The sequence below is a fragment of the Taudactylus pleione genome, unplaced genomic scaffold, assembly GCF_031769625.1.
Source record: "Taudactylus pleione unplaced genomic scaffold, aTauple2 ptg000711l, whole genome shotgun sequence".
In the NCBI taxonomy this organism is placed as follows: domain Eukaryota; kingdom Metazoa; phylum Chordata; class Amphibia; order Anura; family Myobatrachidae; genus Taudactylus; species Taudactylus pleione.
Window position 1 is genome coordinate 14,848,251 of NW_028285113.1, and position 12,253 is coordinate 14,860,503.

Sequence of the window (12,253 nt, forward strand, 5' to 3'; positions counted from 1 at the left end):
TCCCGACGCTATTCAATTCAGCGGGATGTTAAGGATTTCTTCTCGCACCCCTCCAGGGGTGCGAGCAGAAATCCGACAAAAGTAAAGGCGCGATGCTGTTTTATGCCCTTAGCGCCAGTAAAAACAGAATCGCGCCGGGAAGTTTAGTCGGAGAATGCCCGTTCTCGCGACTAAACATCCTGTGTAAGGCGTGAGTGGCGGGAGAACGGGCATTCCGTGACCTAACCGCGCAGAATTGAATAGCGCCGGGAGCACCCTTCCGGCGCTATTTTCTTTGCGATCAATTGAATCGAGCCCTATATGTAGATTAACCCTAAAATAAACTACCAGCTATTTATTTCCTATCAAAGAAGAAGGAGAAGAAAAAAAACTAGTAGACCGCATTGTAAATTTAGTGTATTTCATTGAATTTTGTGTATTTTATTGTCAGATCAAGAAATTCTACGGAAGCTGGAGAAGGAAAAGATCCTGGTATTCACCCCATCCCGTCGCGTGCAGGGCAGGAGAGTGGTCTGCTACGATGATCGCTTCATAGTGAAGTTGGCATTCGAATCAGATGGCATTATTGTGTCAAACGATAACTACAGGGATCTGGCAAATGAGAAGCCTGAATGGAAGAAATTCATAGATGAAAGGCTGCTTATGTATTCATTTGTCAATGACAAGTAAGTGAGCTTTCCAAGGCCACAGGGGACATGTATCAAGACTTCTAAACAGCGGAAAAATTGCACATGTCAACCAATCAGCTTCTACCTATCATTTTATGTAATGTACTTGATAAATGGTAGCTAGAAGCTGATTGGTTGCTAACTTGTCCACTTTTCCACCCCTTAGATGGTTTGATAATCTCGTCAAATACCTAATGATACATGATTCAGTGATGTCCACAAGTATCTGCCATTTTTCTAAGCTAATTCCACTTTTTGTATTTTTAATAATGCAAACCCCAATTCCTTTACATAAAATGTGGGGGTCCCTCCCTATAGGTGCTTTTTTAAATTTCCAATAAAATATATACGAGAGTATGATTTAGGGAATAAGCAGCAGCAGCAGAGCGCTCTCTTGGCTCCGCTTTTTGGCACATTATCACCACAACTTCAGGCCAACATCATTTGAAATGTAGTATATGGGAAAGATTCCTGGACTGCACAACCTGAATATATATATAATGGGAGGTGCTACCTGATGAGACTAATTGCAGGCACAGAAAAAGACAAATCTCAGGAGCACAACTCCAAATTATTGATTATATAAATGCAATAACATTTTGCAATCAATAGAGGTTTTTAGCATAATCATGGCCAAGGTTATGAGCGTACCCACCATATCCAGGTAACCTCTTTAGGGTAGGTCCCTAACATACTAGGGTTCAAATCCAGAGCGCAGGACCCCCCCAAACTGGCCAAGCTAAGTTGCCCCAGGGCACTGCCATAGTAAGAAAAGTGCAATGTAAAGAGATAGTTAAGAGCAGTCACAGCTGCATATAAAGAATGAAAATAAAAAGTGAAATACATGTATAATAAACAAACAGTGAAGGGTTATTAAAATGTGTTATAATGCAGTGCCCTGAAGCAGATCAACCAAAGCAATCCAGGGGGACCCACGCCCCAAAAATGAACCAAAGTATATAACTTGTAGGACTTACCTAGAACCCTAGTATGTTAGGGACCTACCCAACTCATTCCCAAATCAGGCCCCATCCTTAAGTTTTATCATGGATAACATCAGGGCAGGGGAAGAGGGTTCCTGAACAGAGACGCTCTTAGATCAGGTAAAGATGGTCGGAATTGACGTAAAATACAGGTTGCAACTCTTTTATGATCTAACAATGTCTGTGGTTCAGGGGTTGACGAGTGCATCTACTCTGCAAACATTCCACTTAGAAAAGTCTGTGGGGAGTGCAGTGGGTGCATGGAGAGAGTGGTGGTATAGCCGGCTGCACCCATGGTAATTCTGCCACTGTCTGTTGCCCAGCCCAGAAACATACAGACACATAAAATAATGTCATAGCATCTTTCACTTCCACACAGTGAATGCGTCTAGATTGTTGCCTGAACCAGTATTAATGAGAATGCAGCCTGTACCTTCACTGGGAACAGATCACCTCACTGAGGCATGAGGCACACTCATTAGTTCATGGTGATTTTATATTGTGCACATGTAACTGCGGGTGTACTTTAAAACATTGTCTATGTTCAAGATCCCAAATTCACTAAAGCTTTGTTCAAAATGTTGTAGTACTGCAGTGATCTGTGTGATTTGTCATATAATGTAATGTAGTTCTGTCTCTCCTCATTCATACCGCGCCACACTACTGACAGCTGCACATGAATACCAGTCACTACAGGCTGCCTTGTCATTGCTGCCTGATTATGCTGCTGCCTTACAGGAGCCATGCCTACTTTCCCTACCAGCAGCTACACTGTTTATCTGACACTTTAGGGATCTAGTGGTCCTCACACTTCAAACAATTTAAGAAAATTTGGACAGTGCCATCTTTACCCTACTCTTCTATCTAATTTGTCATAGTCCCCTCCATGAACAGCAGAAGAGTGACGGACATGAGCACGACAGCTGTCTACTACTATAGAAATGTTTTCTGTATAATGCAGGGGATGGGACAGGAAGTCTACTATCTCCCCAACCCTGGTACACATAGAACTAAGGAACCCTCACTTGAAAGTCGACCTTTCAAATATGGTGACCCATTGAAGTTATTGTCTGTTGAAAGATCTCACCCATCCTGTCTTCCATTGCTTCAAGGGCACGGACATTGGGAGCCCCCTCTGATGTGGTTCTTTAGTAGTTTTTGTCTGATAATCACTACATAAAATGTTGGATTTTCCTGGGAAGGGGGCTAATCCCTCAAGGTTTTTAGTTTTTGAAAATGGCACACCTTGTTGGGCTACCATGATATTTCTGTACGTTGAATGCATTTCGTGTAAGAAGATGATAACTAGCAAAAAACAAAATGCATTCTATTCAATCCAAATATGGTCGGAATCGGCGAATCGTGATTATAGGCCTTCTTTTTTCCCCCGATCCACCAACAATTTCCATGTATCTGTAGTTTTGATCACTGACCGGCGTCGGCAGAACGGATATGTACAGCGTGGCCCTTATATTTTAGTGGGTAGAGTGAAGTTCTCTATATTATAGCTAAATGCTGTGCTGTGATGGTTGTGAGGCCAGCACTACAGTAATGGTAATCTCCCTACTAGGGTGACTGCTACAGACAGCATAGTCAGGGGCAGTAAAGTTAGCACGGAAGTGGTGTCCGGTCATTTGGACGTGGTGATCATATTATTCTAATCTAAGGCAACTAATAGTGTGGGGAGAACTCTTTATATGGTAGAAATACATAAACATGATCTAAAAGGTACAAAAAGCCCTTTTGCTGACAAAATGAAGCGCTTTTGCCAGCGAATGAGCATGTTTTCTGCTTTGCTCTCGGCTGAGAGAGGTTTCTCCACCTTACATATTATATTTACCACTTATAACATGCTCTGTGTAATTGCTGTAGCTAGCTTTCACCATGACAACCTTGTATCGCTCAGCTGGCATAGCAATAAATATTGTTAAATAGTGATGAAAAAGTTATATCTTATATGCACAATAGAAAGAAAAAGGATAAAAAAAAAAAAATTTTCACCTCCGAGAGGCAACTAATGATATATCGCCCATTCTTACAATCCGATGGTGGCCGGCTGTGCACTGACATCAGCAGTAAACTCTGGGCACTAATCTGTGTCTAGAGTCTACTGCGCATGTGCAGGTCAGCAAGAAAATGGTGGGCCCGCCATTTTCCCAGCGATTTCCCTACTGCACATGTGCAAAACGCCGGGAAAATGGCCGCGGCGGCTGCTTTCCGGGTGTATTGTGCAGCGCTACAGCCTCCGCGGGACGTGGGTGTGGGCCCCCCTGGACCTTGTGCACCGCATACCCTGCACCCATTATAGCTACGCCCCTGTTTCGAATACAAAATAATGGCCCGATGCAGACAGATTGGTCTGCTCATGCGTCCGAGGCGTACTGCGTATGCATCAAGTTTCATTACCAATGTCACTCGCAGAAAGGATTTATACGCAAAGTGACAGACAGAGACCGTTTGTGGGCGGGAACAGGAGGTGACGGTGAAACGCAGACGTGTTGCTGGTGTTATCCGGGCGTGGCTGTGATCCTGTTTGCAGAAAAAAAAATTGGTCAGACGTCTCGGTTATGGCGGCCATTCAGCGCGATAATAGGTTTACTCAGAAGTCCGATAATTTACTGCTCTGCGTCTTCATATGCAGCTGCTTCATTTTAGAAGGTGGGCGTCAACTACACATCCTGGCGGCTGCGTCATTTGCATATTTTCGCACAGCTGTATCATTAGCGTCCATCTTTGAATAAAGCCCTAAGACAACATTAACCTCAGTCCACATCTATCTTCTATCACTGGGCTCTTAAAAAAAAGAAAGAAAGAAAAAAGAAATGAATTAATTTTGAATATACTTTTGTATTTATAATCCACTTTTAGGCAATTTCCCATTCATACTGTGCAGCAATAAGTTAAGACACCTTGTAATTCGTATCCTTCAGTGTAACCATATTAATCATCCGGTGTGAATCAGTAATGACGTTTTTATGGCAACGCTGAAATCTCTCACAGACAAAAGAATAATATAAGAGAACATTGAATTGGTGCTAAAAGTAGCATTAATATCATACAACTGTCTTTTCTGTTCCTAAATAGAAAAATATGTGTCAGGCTGTTATGAGTCAAGGAGGATGTGAAGGTGATCTGGTCGGTCTATAGTTATAAAGAAGTTATATTTGTTAAGTTGCACAAGATATAGTTAATTAAAGCAAAACAACAATAACCGTAAGGAACATTTGTTAGATAATAGCAGGCAAAGCCAGATCTGTCAGGCTAGTGTGTAGATGTGCTAAGCCTTGGAGATAAAGTACCAACCAATCATCTCCTAACTGTCATTTTTCAAACACAGCCTGTAAGATGGCAATTAGGAGCTGATTGGTTGGTACTTTATCTCTTTCCACGGCTTAGTACATCTCCCCCCAGATGTCTTATACCTGTCATGTGTCTGTCGCAGGTTTGGTTTATATGTCCGACATTGACAATGTCCACAATTCATTATGTCGACATACTGTAGTTGTCATGTCAACATCGAGCATGCTGACATCTTCACGGTGTCCACATTCAGCATGTTGACACTGATGTTATGTCGACATTGTTAGAATGTCAACATAGTTTTATTGTCATTCTGTCTCTATCCATAATCCAGTGGTTCCCCAACTCGGTTCTCAAGGCACTCTAACAGTCCTGGTTATGAGAATATCCATGGTTACACACAGATGTATTCATCAAGATGGATGAGGTACTAGTTGTGCACAAGTATGGATATCCTTAGGGTGCCTTGAGAAACAAGATTGGGAACCACTGCCCTAACCCTAATACAAACGCTGACCCTAACCGCAACCCGGACCTTACCCACATGTCAGGTATACAAAGAAATGGCTGTTACGGGTGCTGAAACATTTATATTTTATCGGATGCAGTTTATCCGTGATGTCACTAGCAGCCAGTGACATCACTGAGGCACAAAGTTGCTGCGAGTGCGGCTAATCAATTCATTAGGATTAGTGACCACATTTATGCAAAAGTACACACAAGCTCCCAGTGGTTCTTCAATTGATCACACAAGTGCTGGTTTCACCAGCTACATTGGCAGAAAAAGACAGCGTTCCCAAAACGAGCAACTAGCAAATCCATTTGGGACACTTTTTTCTTTTCACAGAACAAAAATTCCTGTTGGTGAATAATTTCATCACCCAGTATGTATTGCCATTGGATGACAGGAAATACTGTGCCTCATCTCTTTCAGTTGTTTAACCCAAACTCTGGGCTACTGAATCTTAAGTGAATTTGTCCATTGCATATGGATCCGTATAGGTATCATAGTGATGTACTGTACATACATGAGCCTTTCATTTATAACATGCGCTGCTCATTGGATCTGAAGATAGTGGTTGCTATGCAGTAACACAAAACCCTCACACACTATGTATTATTGCTGTGTTTCGGCAGGTACCTATTTCTCCTGACCTTTGGTTTGGGATGCTTACTGAACAATTACAGTAATATTCACCCTACGGCTTTCCATGAATAAAACAAAATATTTTCAGTGCTTGTATATAAAGAAAGAATAAAGTAATGAAGTTGCCTATTTCTGTAGGTTTATGCCTCCTGATGATCCGCTGGGCCGCCACGGACCAAGCCTGGATAACTTTTTGAGAAAGAAGCCTGTGGTTCCTGAATACAAGAAGCAGCCTTGCCCGTATGGTAAGTTACTACAGTCTCTATAGAATACTGGATATGACAGGCTCATAGATAGCTGAAAGAAGGCAGAGGGGCATTACACCTTTTCCCTACCATTATAATATTTGTGAAATTGCAGAAAGTGCCTCAAAGGGGTGGTGCACTTTTGGTGACCCTACCTTAATATAACCTGCCTTCTCCCCCGTGCAAAAGTTGGGTCTCCCTGCCCACACCCCACCACAGGAACCCCATGTAATAGGCTTATTTTTGCCACAGCACTGCTATAATAGTGGCATATAATGTGTGGCATAGTATTATATGCATTATTAAATCTTTCCCATTCAATTCCTCACACGTTGTTTAATGCCCCTCAGTCCACAACACATGCCCCTTCAGTGCCCCTCAGTCTTCCCCTAATGCCATTCAGACCACAACAAATGCACCTTTAATGCCCCTCAGACCACAACACATGCCTTTTCAACGGTCCTTAGACCATCTCACATGCCCATTCAATGCCCAACAGACCACCTCACAGGCCCCTTCAGTGCCCCTCAGTCCTCCCCTAATGCCCCTCAGACCATAACACATGTTCCTACAGTGAAGTTCAGTGCTCCACAAAGTAACTGGACAGACCTGTAAGCAGCTCTCCAGCAGAGAGGGGAAAAAAATGAGGAGTACAGGCCGCAGGGATGTGATTAGCAGGGTCTCTGCTGCTGTCAGGTGTGTCCATCAATGCAGACCCTGTGCTCGGCACGCCTCCAAAGCAGATAACACACCTGCCTTTTGGAGAATGGTTCCGGACACCACCCCCGCTCTGTCTCCCAAACGAAGGCGGGATCTACGCGCGAGCACAGCAGGGCGTGTTCTGTACTTTTGCGCAGAACGGATCCTGCACAGACCCAAAACCATCAGAGATATATGCAAGCCATCAGGTTTGCGTACATCTCTGAATCATGGCCCAGTGTTTCCACTAATGGCTTTTTTTTTCCTGGTCACCGGGTAATTTGATTTTTGACAGTTAGGAGCTGATTGGTTAGTACTTTGGACCTCATTCAGAGTCGGGCGTTGCGGCCGCTCGGTCAAACGCCACCGATGTTCGCTAAACTGCGCATGCGTAAAATTCACAATGCGCATGCGCAAACTAGCTATTACGATCAGAAATCTCCTTGAACACAGCCAGGTCGTTAGTTTGAGTGACAGGATGGTAACAGGGGAAGATGCTTGTGAACGGGGGAGTGGAGATCCGAACGCAGGCGTGCCTGACTATGCAACCGGCGTTTTGTGGGAGTGCATAATTAACTAAGTGTGACATGGGAGGTTTTTACACTGACTAGATCGTAGTGCTTAAGAGAGGGTATGGTCAACCTTAAGCTCTACGACCAGCTCCGATGGTTCCCGATGGTCTCGATTAATCCTTATATGCCTGGAGATGACGTGTAATGCGAAAGAGAAGGGGGCGTATTTTTAGTCTTACGGCCGCATCCTCCCATCGCTCGTCCATCTAACGATCCCATCTTAACGACGCAACTTGCGAGTGCTTCATTTGCATATCCGGCCCCTTTTACCTTGCGACCGTGCGGCCGCAACGACCGACTCTGAATGAGGTCCTTTATCTCTCTCTCTACTTTATCTTACTCCAAGGCTTAGTACATCTCCCCTGAAGATCTTTAGATAGTCTGGGATTTTTTGCATTAGGGATAGATTCCTTGAGTAACAGGATCTTTGGTCTGAGGTTATTGGTGCCCCCTTGATGAAGACTTGTGTTTGCATGCTCTAACACAGTGTTTCCCAACCTCGGTCCTCAAGGCACACTAACAGTCCAGGTTTTAGTGATATCCATGCTTGTGCACAGATGGTTAAATCAAAATAACAGGTACTAATTTATGCAAATCTAAGCTCTGGTCGGGTAGTGAAGGGTGCGAGATGCAGTGCCGTTGACCGCGTTTAAATGCCGTTGCAGCGGCACTTCGCACCTAATTGGATTGTCCCCTCAGTTTCAGATGCTCTCTTGCTGTTTCAGCACCCTGGCCAGCTCCTATACAGCAGCTTGGTGCAAGATTTTGTTTTCTGTCACTTGCATACAGAAAAATCATCACTGCTCGGGTCCCCTTTGTCACAGATGAATGGTTCATACATCTAAACCTTCCTCGACCAATGCTGTATAGTATACTGAAACCCCCATCAAAATCTGTCCAGTGGTTCAAGAGATTAGCCCAAACCAACAGGCAGACCCCTAAACCAGGGACTTTATTATATATATGTATAGAGAGAGAGAGAGACAGACAAACAGGGTAAGCTGCTAATGAGAGGTATATATGTCCCAGGTTCTTAACTTCTGTGTGGTAGTTATCAAGGTTATGAGCAGCCTTGATTGCCAGACCACCTGATAAAAGGTGTGTCAGGTTTCTCTGGGCAGTCTCTCACTACCTGGGGAGCAGACTGACACTGCTATGGCTCTATGTAAGTGCGGTGTTTAAATGCTGTTTTGTGTGAGTTGGACTTATGTAAAGTTAGGTGACTTCTAATTTCGATATAATTTACCCTGAGGAGTTCATTATCCCATGTATACATTTATCAGAGTACTCTGCATTTTAGAATAAAATATTAGAGAGGTTAAACCAGTTCTAACATGATTTGTGCGATAGAATAACCAGTTCACCAGCAATGCTAGCAATATCTATGATTACGATGATAGTATTAAGCGGAAAGTGTGCAAAATAACCTTTTTTGATCATTGACATGCTAGTGGTCCATTTTGTTAGTCTACAGACAAATATTTTAGAAGGAGGAATAACTTTCAAATATGTTTTTTAATAATGTTTTCTAATTCCACCCCAGGAAAAAAATGCACCTATGGGCATAAGTGCAAGTATTATCACCCCGAAAGGGGCAATCAGCCACAGAGGTCGGTAGCAGATGAACTTCGTGCCATGTCTCGGAGCAACATTTCCAAAACTGCCTGCGAAGTTGGGTTGGTCAAGAGCAATAGTGTTCCCTCAAACACCAAGATCGACACCAACTCAGATGGGAGGCGCTCGGCACCAAAGAGGCAATCAGACCCTAGTATTCGAACTCAGTCATATGAATTGGAGGATAAACTCCCCACCAAAAACAAATTGGAAACTAGGTCTGTACCATCTTTAGTTAGTTTATCAAATGTGAAACCCCAAAGTACAACTCCGTCTAGAAACGGAATGCTTAACCATGTACATTTACCATCTCAGGACCAAATACCACCCGGGCTTTATCCATACCCCAAATGTGAATCCCCTGTGGATATTGGATTTTATTCCGTGATGAATGCCTATTCAAACCTCAGCATCTCTGGAACCCGGAGTCCAGAACGGCGTTTCTCGCTGGATACAGATTACAGGATAAGTTCCGTGGCATCTGATTGCAGTAGTGAAGGTAGTTTGAGCTGTGGAAGCAGCGGGGATTCATACGCTGGATATAATGACCGTTCCTACGTCAGCTCCCCTGACTCACAACTGGATGACAATCTGAAATGTCAGCATATTCATCCCCACAGCCATTCAAGTTCTCAAGCATTCATGCATGGATACCATGATTCTTTGACAAGAGTTCAAAGTTATGGGCATGAACAAGAGGGGAAACATCACCACAAGCCTCCACCTCCTTATATGCCATTGCCACTGCAGCACCACACCATTGCGGCTCGCTCAAGTTGCCCGAACGAGTACCACCACGTTTCCCAGAGCTCCCCTGTATCAAAGAATGGAATTATGGGTAGGCATTTGGTTTCTACAAGAATGGAAAGCATCTCTGATTCACGGTTATATGAAAGCCCCCCACAGCGGCAACACAAAACTTATTTAAGCCAAGAAAGCCCCAGAAGCTGGGACCAACTGAATTATGGCGTTGATACTTATGGCTATCGTCCAAATTACTCGATGCTGAGTAACCCGTCGCAACCATGCTATGAGAAGTTTGCTTTCCAGAGTCTGCCAGAGAACCAAGACCCGTTTTGGCGGGTACCCTACTGTGGTGCTCCCCAAGAGTCCCCAAGATTTTCCAATACGAGAGAAAAGATCTTTGTGAACTTGTGCAACATCTTTCCAGCAGAACTTGTGCGAATTGTCATGAAAAGAAATCCGCATGTCACTGACGCTCAACAGCTGGCGGCAGCCATTTTGGTGGAAAAATCCCAGTGTGGATATTGAAGATATTAACAAAAAGAAAACTATACACCTATTGCGGTGTGAAGTTTATTTGTTGTTCAGCTAATGCTGAAGGAGGTTTGCTACAATAGCATTTGTAATCTCCTTCCCAGCAAGGGGGTTATATAGTATTTCATGTATGTTAATTACTGAGCCTGAGTGCATCTCCAATGTACATCACTATGCTCGAGTCCTAGCAATGCTCAAGATTTGTATTGAGGTGTGAGGGCTCCGTTACAGAGCAGGGTTATATATAACATTATTACTAAATGCAAAGGTTGTTTTCTGTTTCTGGAATTGCCTTGAGGAACTGCATTACCTGCAGCCTTCGTGAAAATGGCTTGGGCCAAGCATTAATTTTTCTAAGCATTTTATTTATTATTTATATTTTGATATTTTGGTGCATCAGGGGTTTTCAGACAAGCACTTTTTAATCCTATACTCGTCTCATAACAAGCAAGCGTAAAGGACCAGTCCCTTGTTACATTATCTCAGAGAATAGACCTGTTAATGCAGTTGACAGTGATGTGACGCGTTTCTTGATTATTATCACTATTAAGAGGAGATTGATCTTGTAGAAGTCAGTATAACTATTGATTTCTCTAACACTATCGGTTAACTCTTCGAAAATAACCTTTTTTTGGCATTTTTGTATTTTACTCTCCCAATGGTTAACTCTAGAATGTTTTTTTTTATTATTTCATTTATGTTTATCCTCAGAAAATAATTACTAGCATTTAACAATTTGAATTAAGAAAGGGACTGATTCTTTAATTAGTGGTTTTACCTGTACATGTAGCTTATTAACTTAATTAAGCATTGTAACACTGTAGATTCTTTGTTATATGATTTTAATTTGACCAAACAGCACTGATATTTAATTTTTTTACTATTTATTTTTTTATGATTTTATTTTGTACTACCAACTAACATGGGTAACAATATATCGATGATTGACACAGTACAGCACTTTTATTGTGGTTTTTGTTCATTTCTTTCTTTTTTTATTTATTTAAACTTGATTTAGCATTGCCTATTTACCGATTCTGATGAATTTACTAATACTGATCCACATGAATTTACTTAGCCAGACTGTTTTGAGTGAATAAGTTCTCTGTGTTTTTATGCTCTTGCATTGCAGTCTGGCAGCTAAAATTATCACTAGACAATTTTCTTATCCCTCGGCCTCAAGGATCAAAATCAGCCACACGCACGCATGACGATACACACACTTAAACCCAAACAACAACACGCACCCTACCAGAACTGTGAGGAGAAAAAATTTTTGTGTGTGTATATAATATATATCTATCACAGCTGAGTTGCAGCTTGCTGTAGAAAATTTCAGTATATTCTTACTTTAACATAGACCATTAAATCTTAACCACTGATTAACCAAGTAGTCTACTATTACTGATATACAGCAATCATGCGCTGCTTCAGCTCTATAAGCACCTGAAAAGAGAGGTAATACTAGTGACATGTAAAGACAATGAAGCTCTTGTCTTTGTGGATGATTACAGGATTTTTTATTATTGTTTGTTAATCATCACTTGATCTCACAAAATTGTACGTTGTAGGACCAAATTTGCATATCCAAGGTGGCAAGTAGCTATTGCTGGGATTGGAACAAGACTCATTGTGATTTATCTATTGAGCTACTCTTTCTCCAAACACATAACTCCACTTTTCTATATATTTTTTTTTTTCCACAGCGACATGCTGACGCAAAATCATCCTTTCAGTCATAGCCTTA

General features: G+C 42.3%; 1 protein-coding gene across 1 annotated transcript in view; it reads left to right on the top strand.

The window, feature by feature from the left end:
* The window catches only part of ZC3H12C (zinc finger CCCH-type containing 12C), a 129,304-nt gene extending 118,646 nt beyond the window's left edge, over positions 1 to 10,658 (top strand). The window contains exons 4-6 of the mRNA XM_088456660.1: positions 431 to 665; positions 6,237 to 6,343; positions 9,158 to 10,658. Of these exons, the coding sequence (XP_088312786.1) occupies positions 431 to 665; positions 6,237 to 6,343; positions 9,158 to 10,500 (1,685 nt within the window). The 3' untranslated portion in view covers positions 10,501 to 10,658. The remainder of the gene's footprint in view (positions 1 to 430; positions 666 to 6,236; positions 6,344 to 9,157) is intronic.
* Positions 10,659 to 12,253: the final 1,595 nt, after the last annotated feature.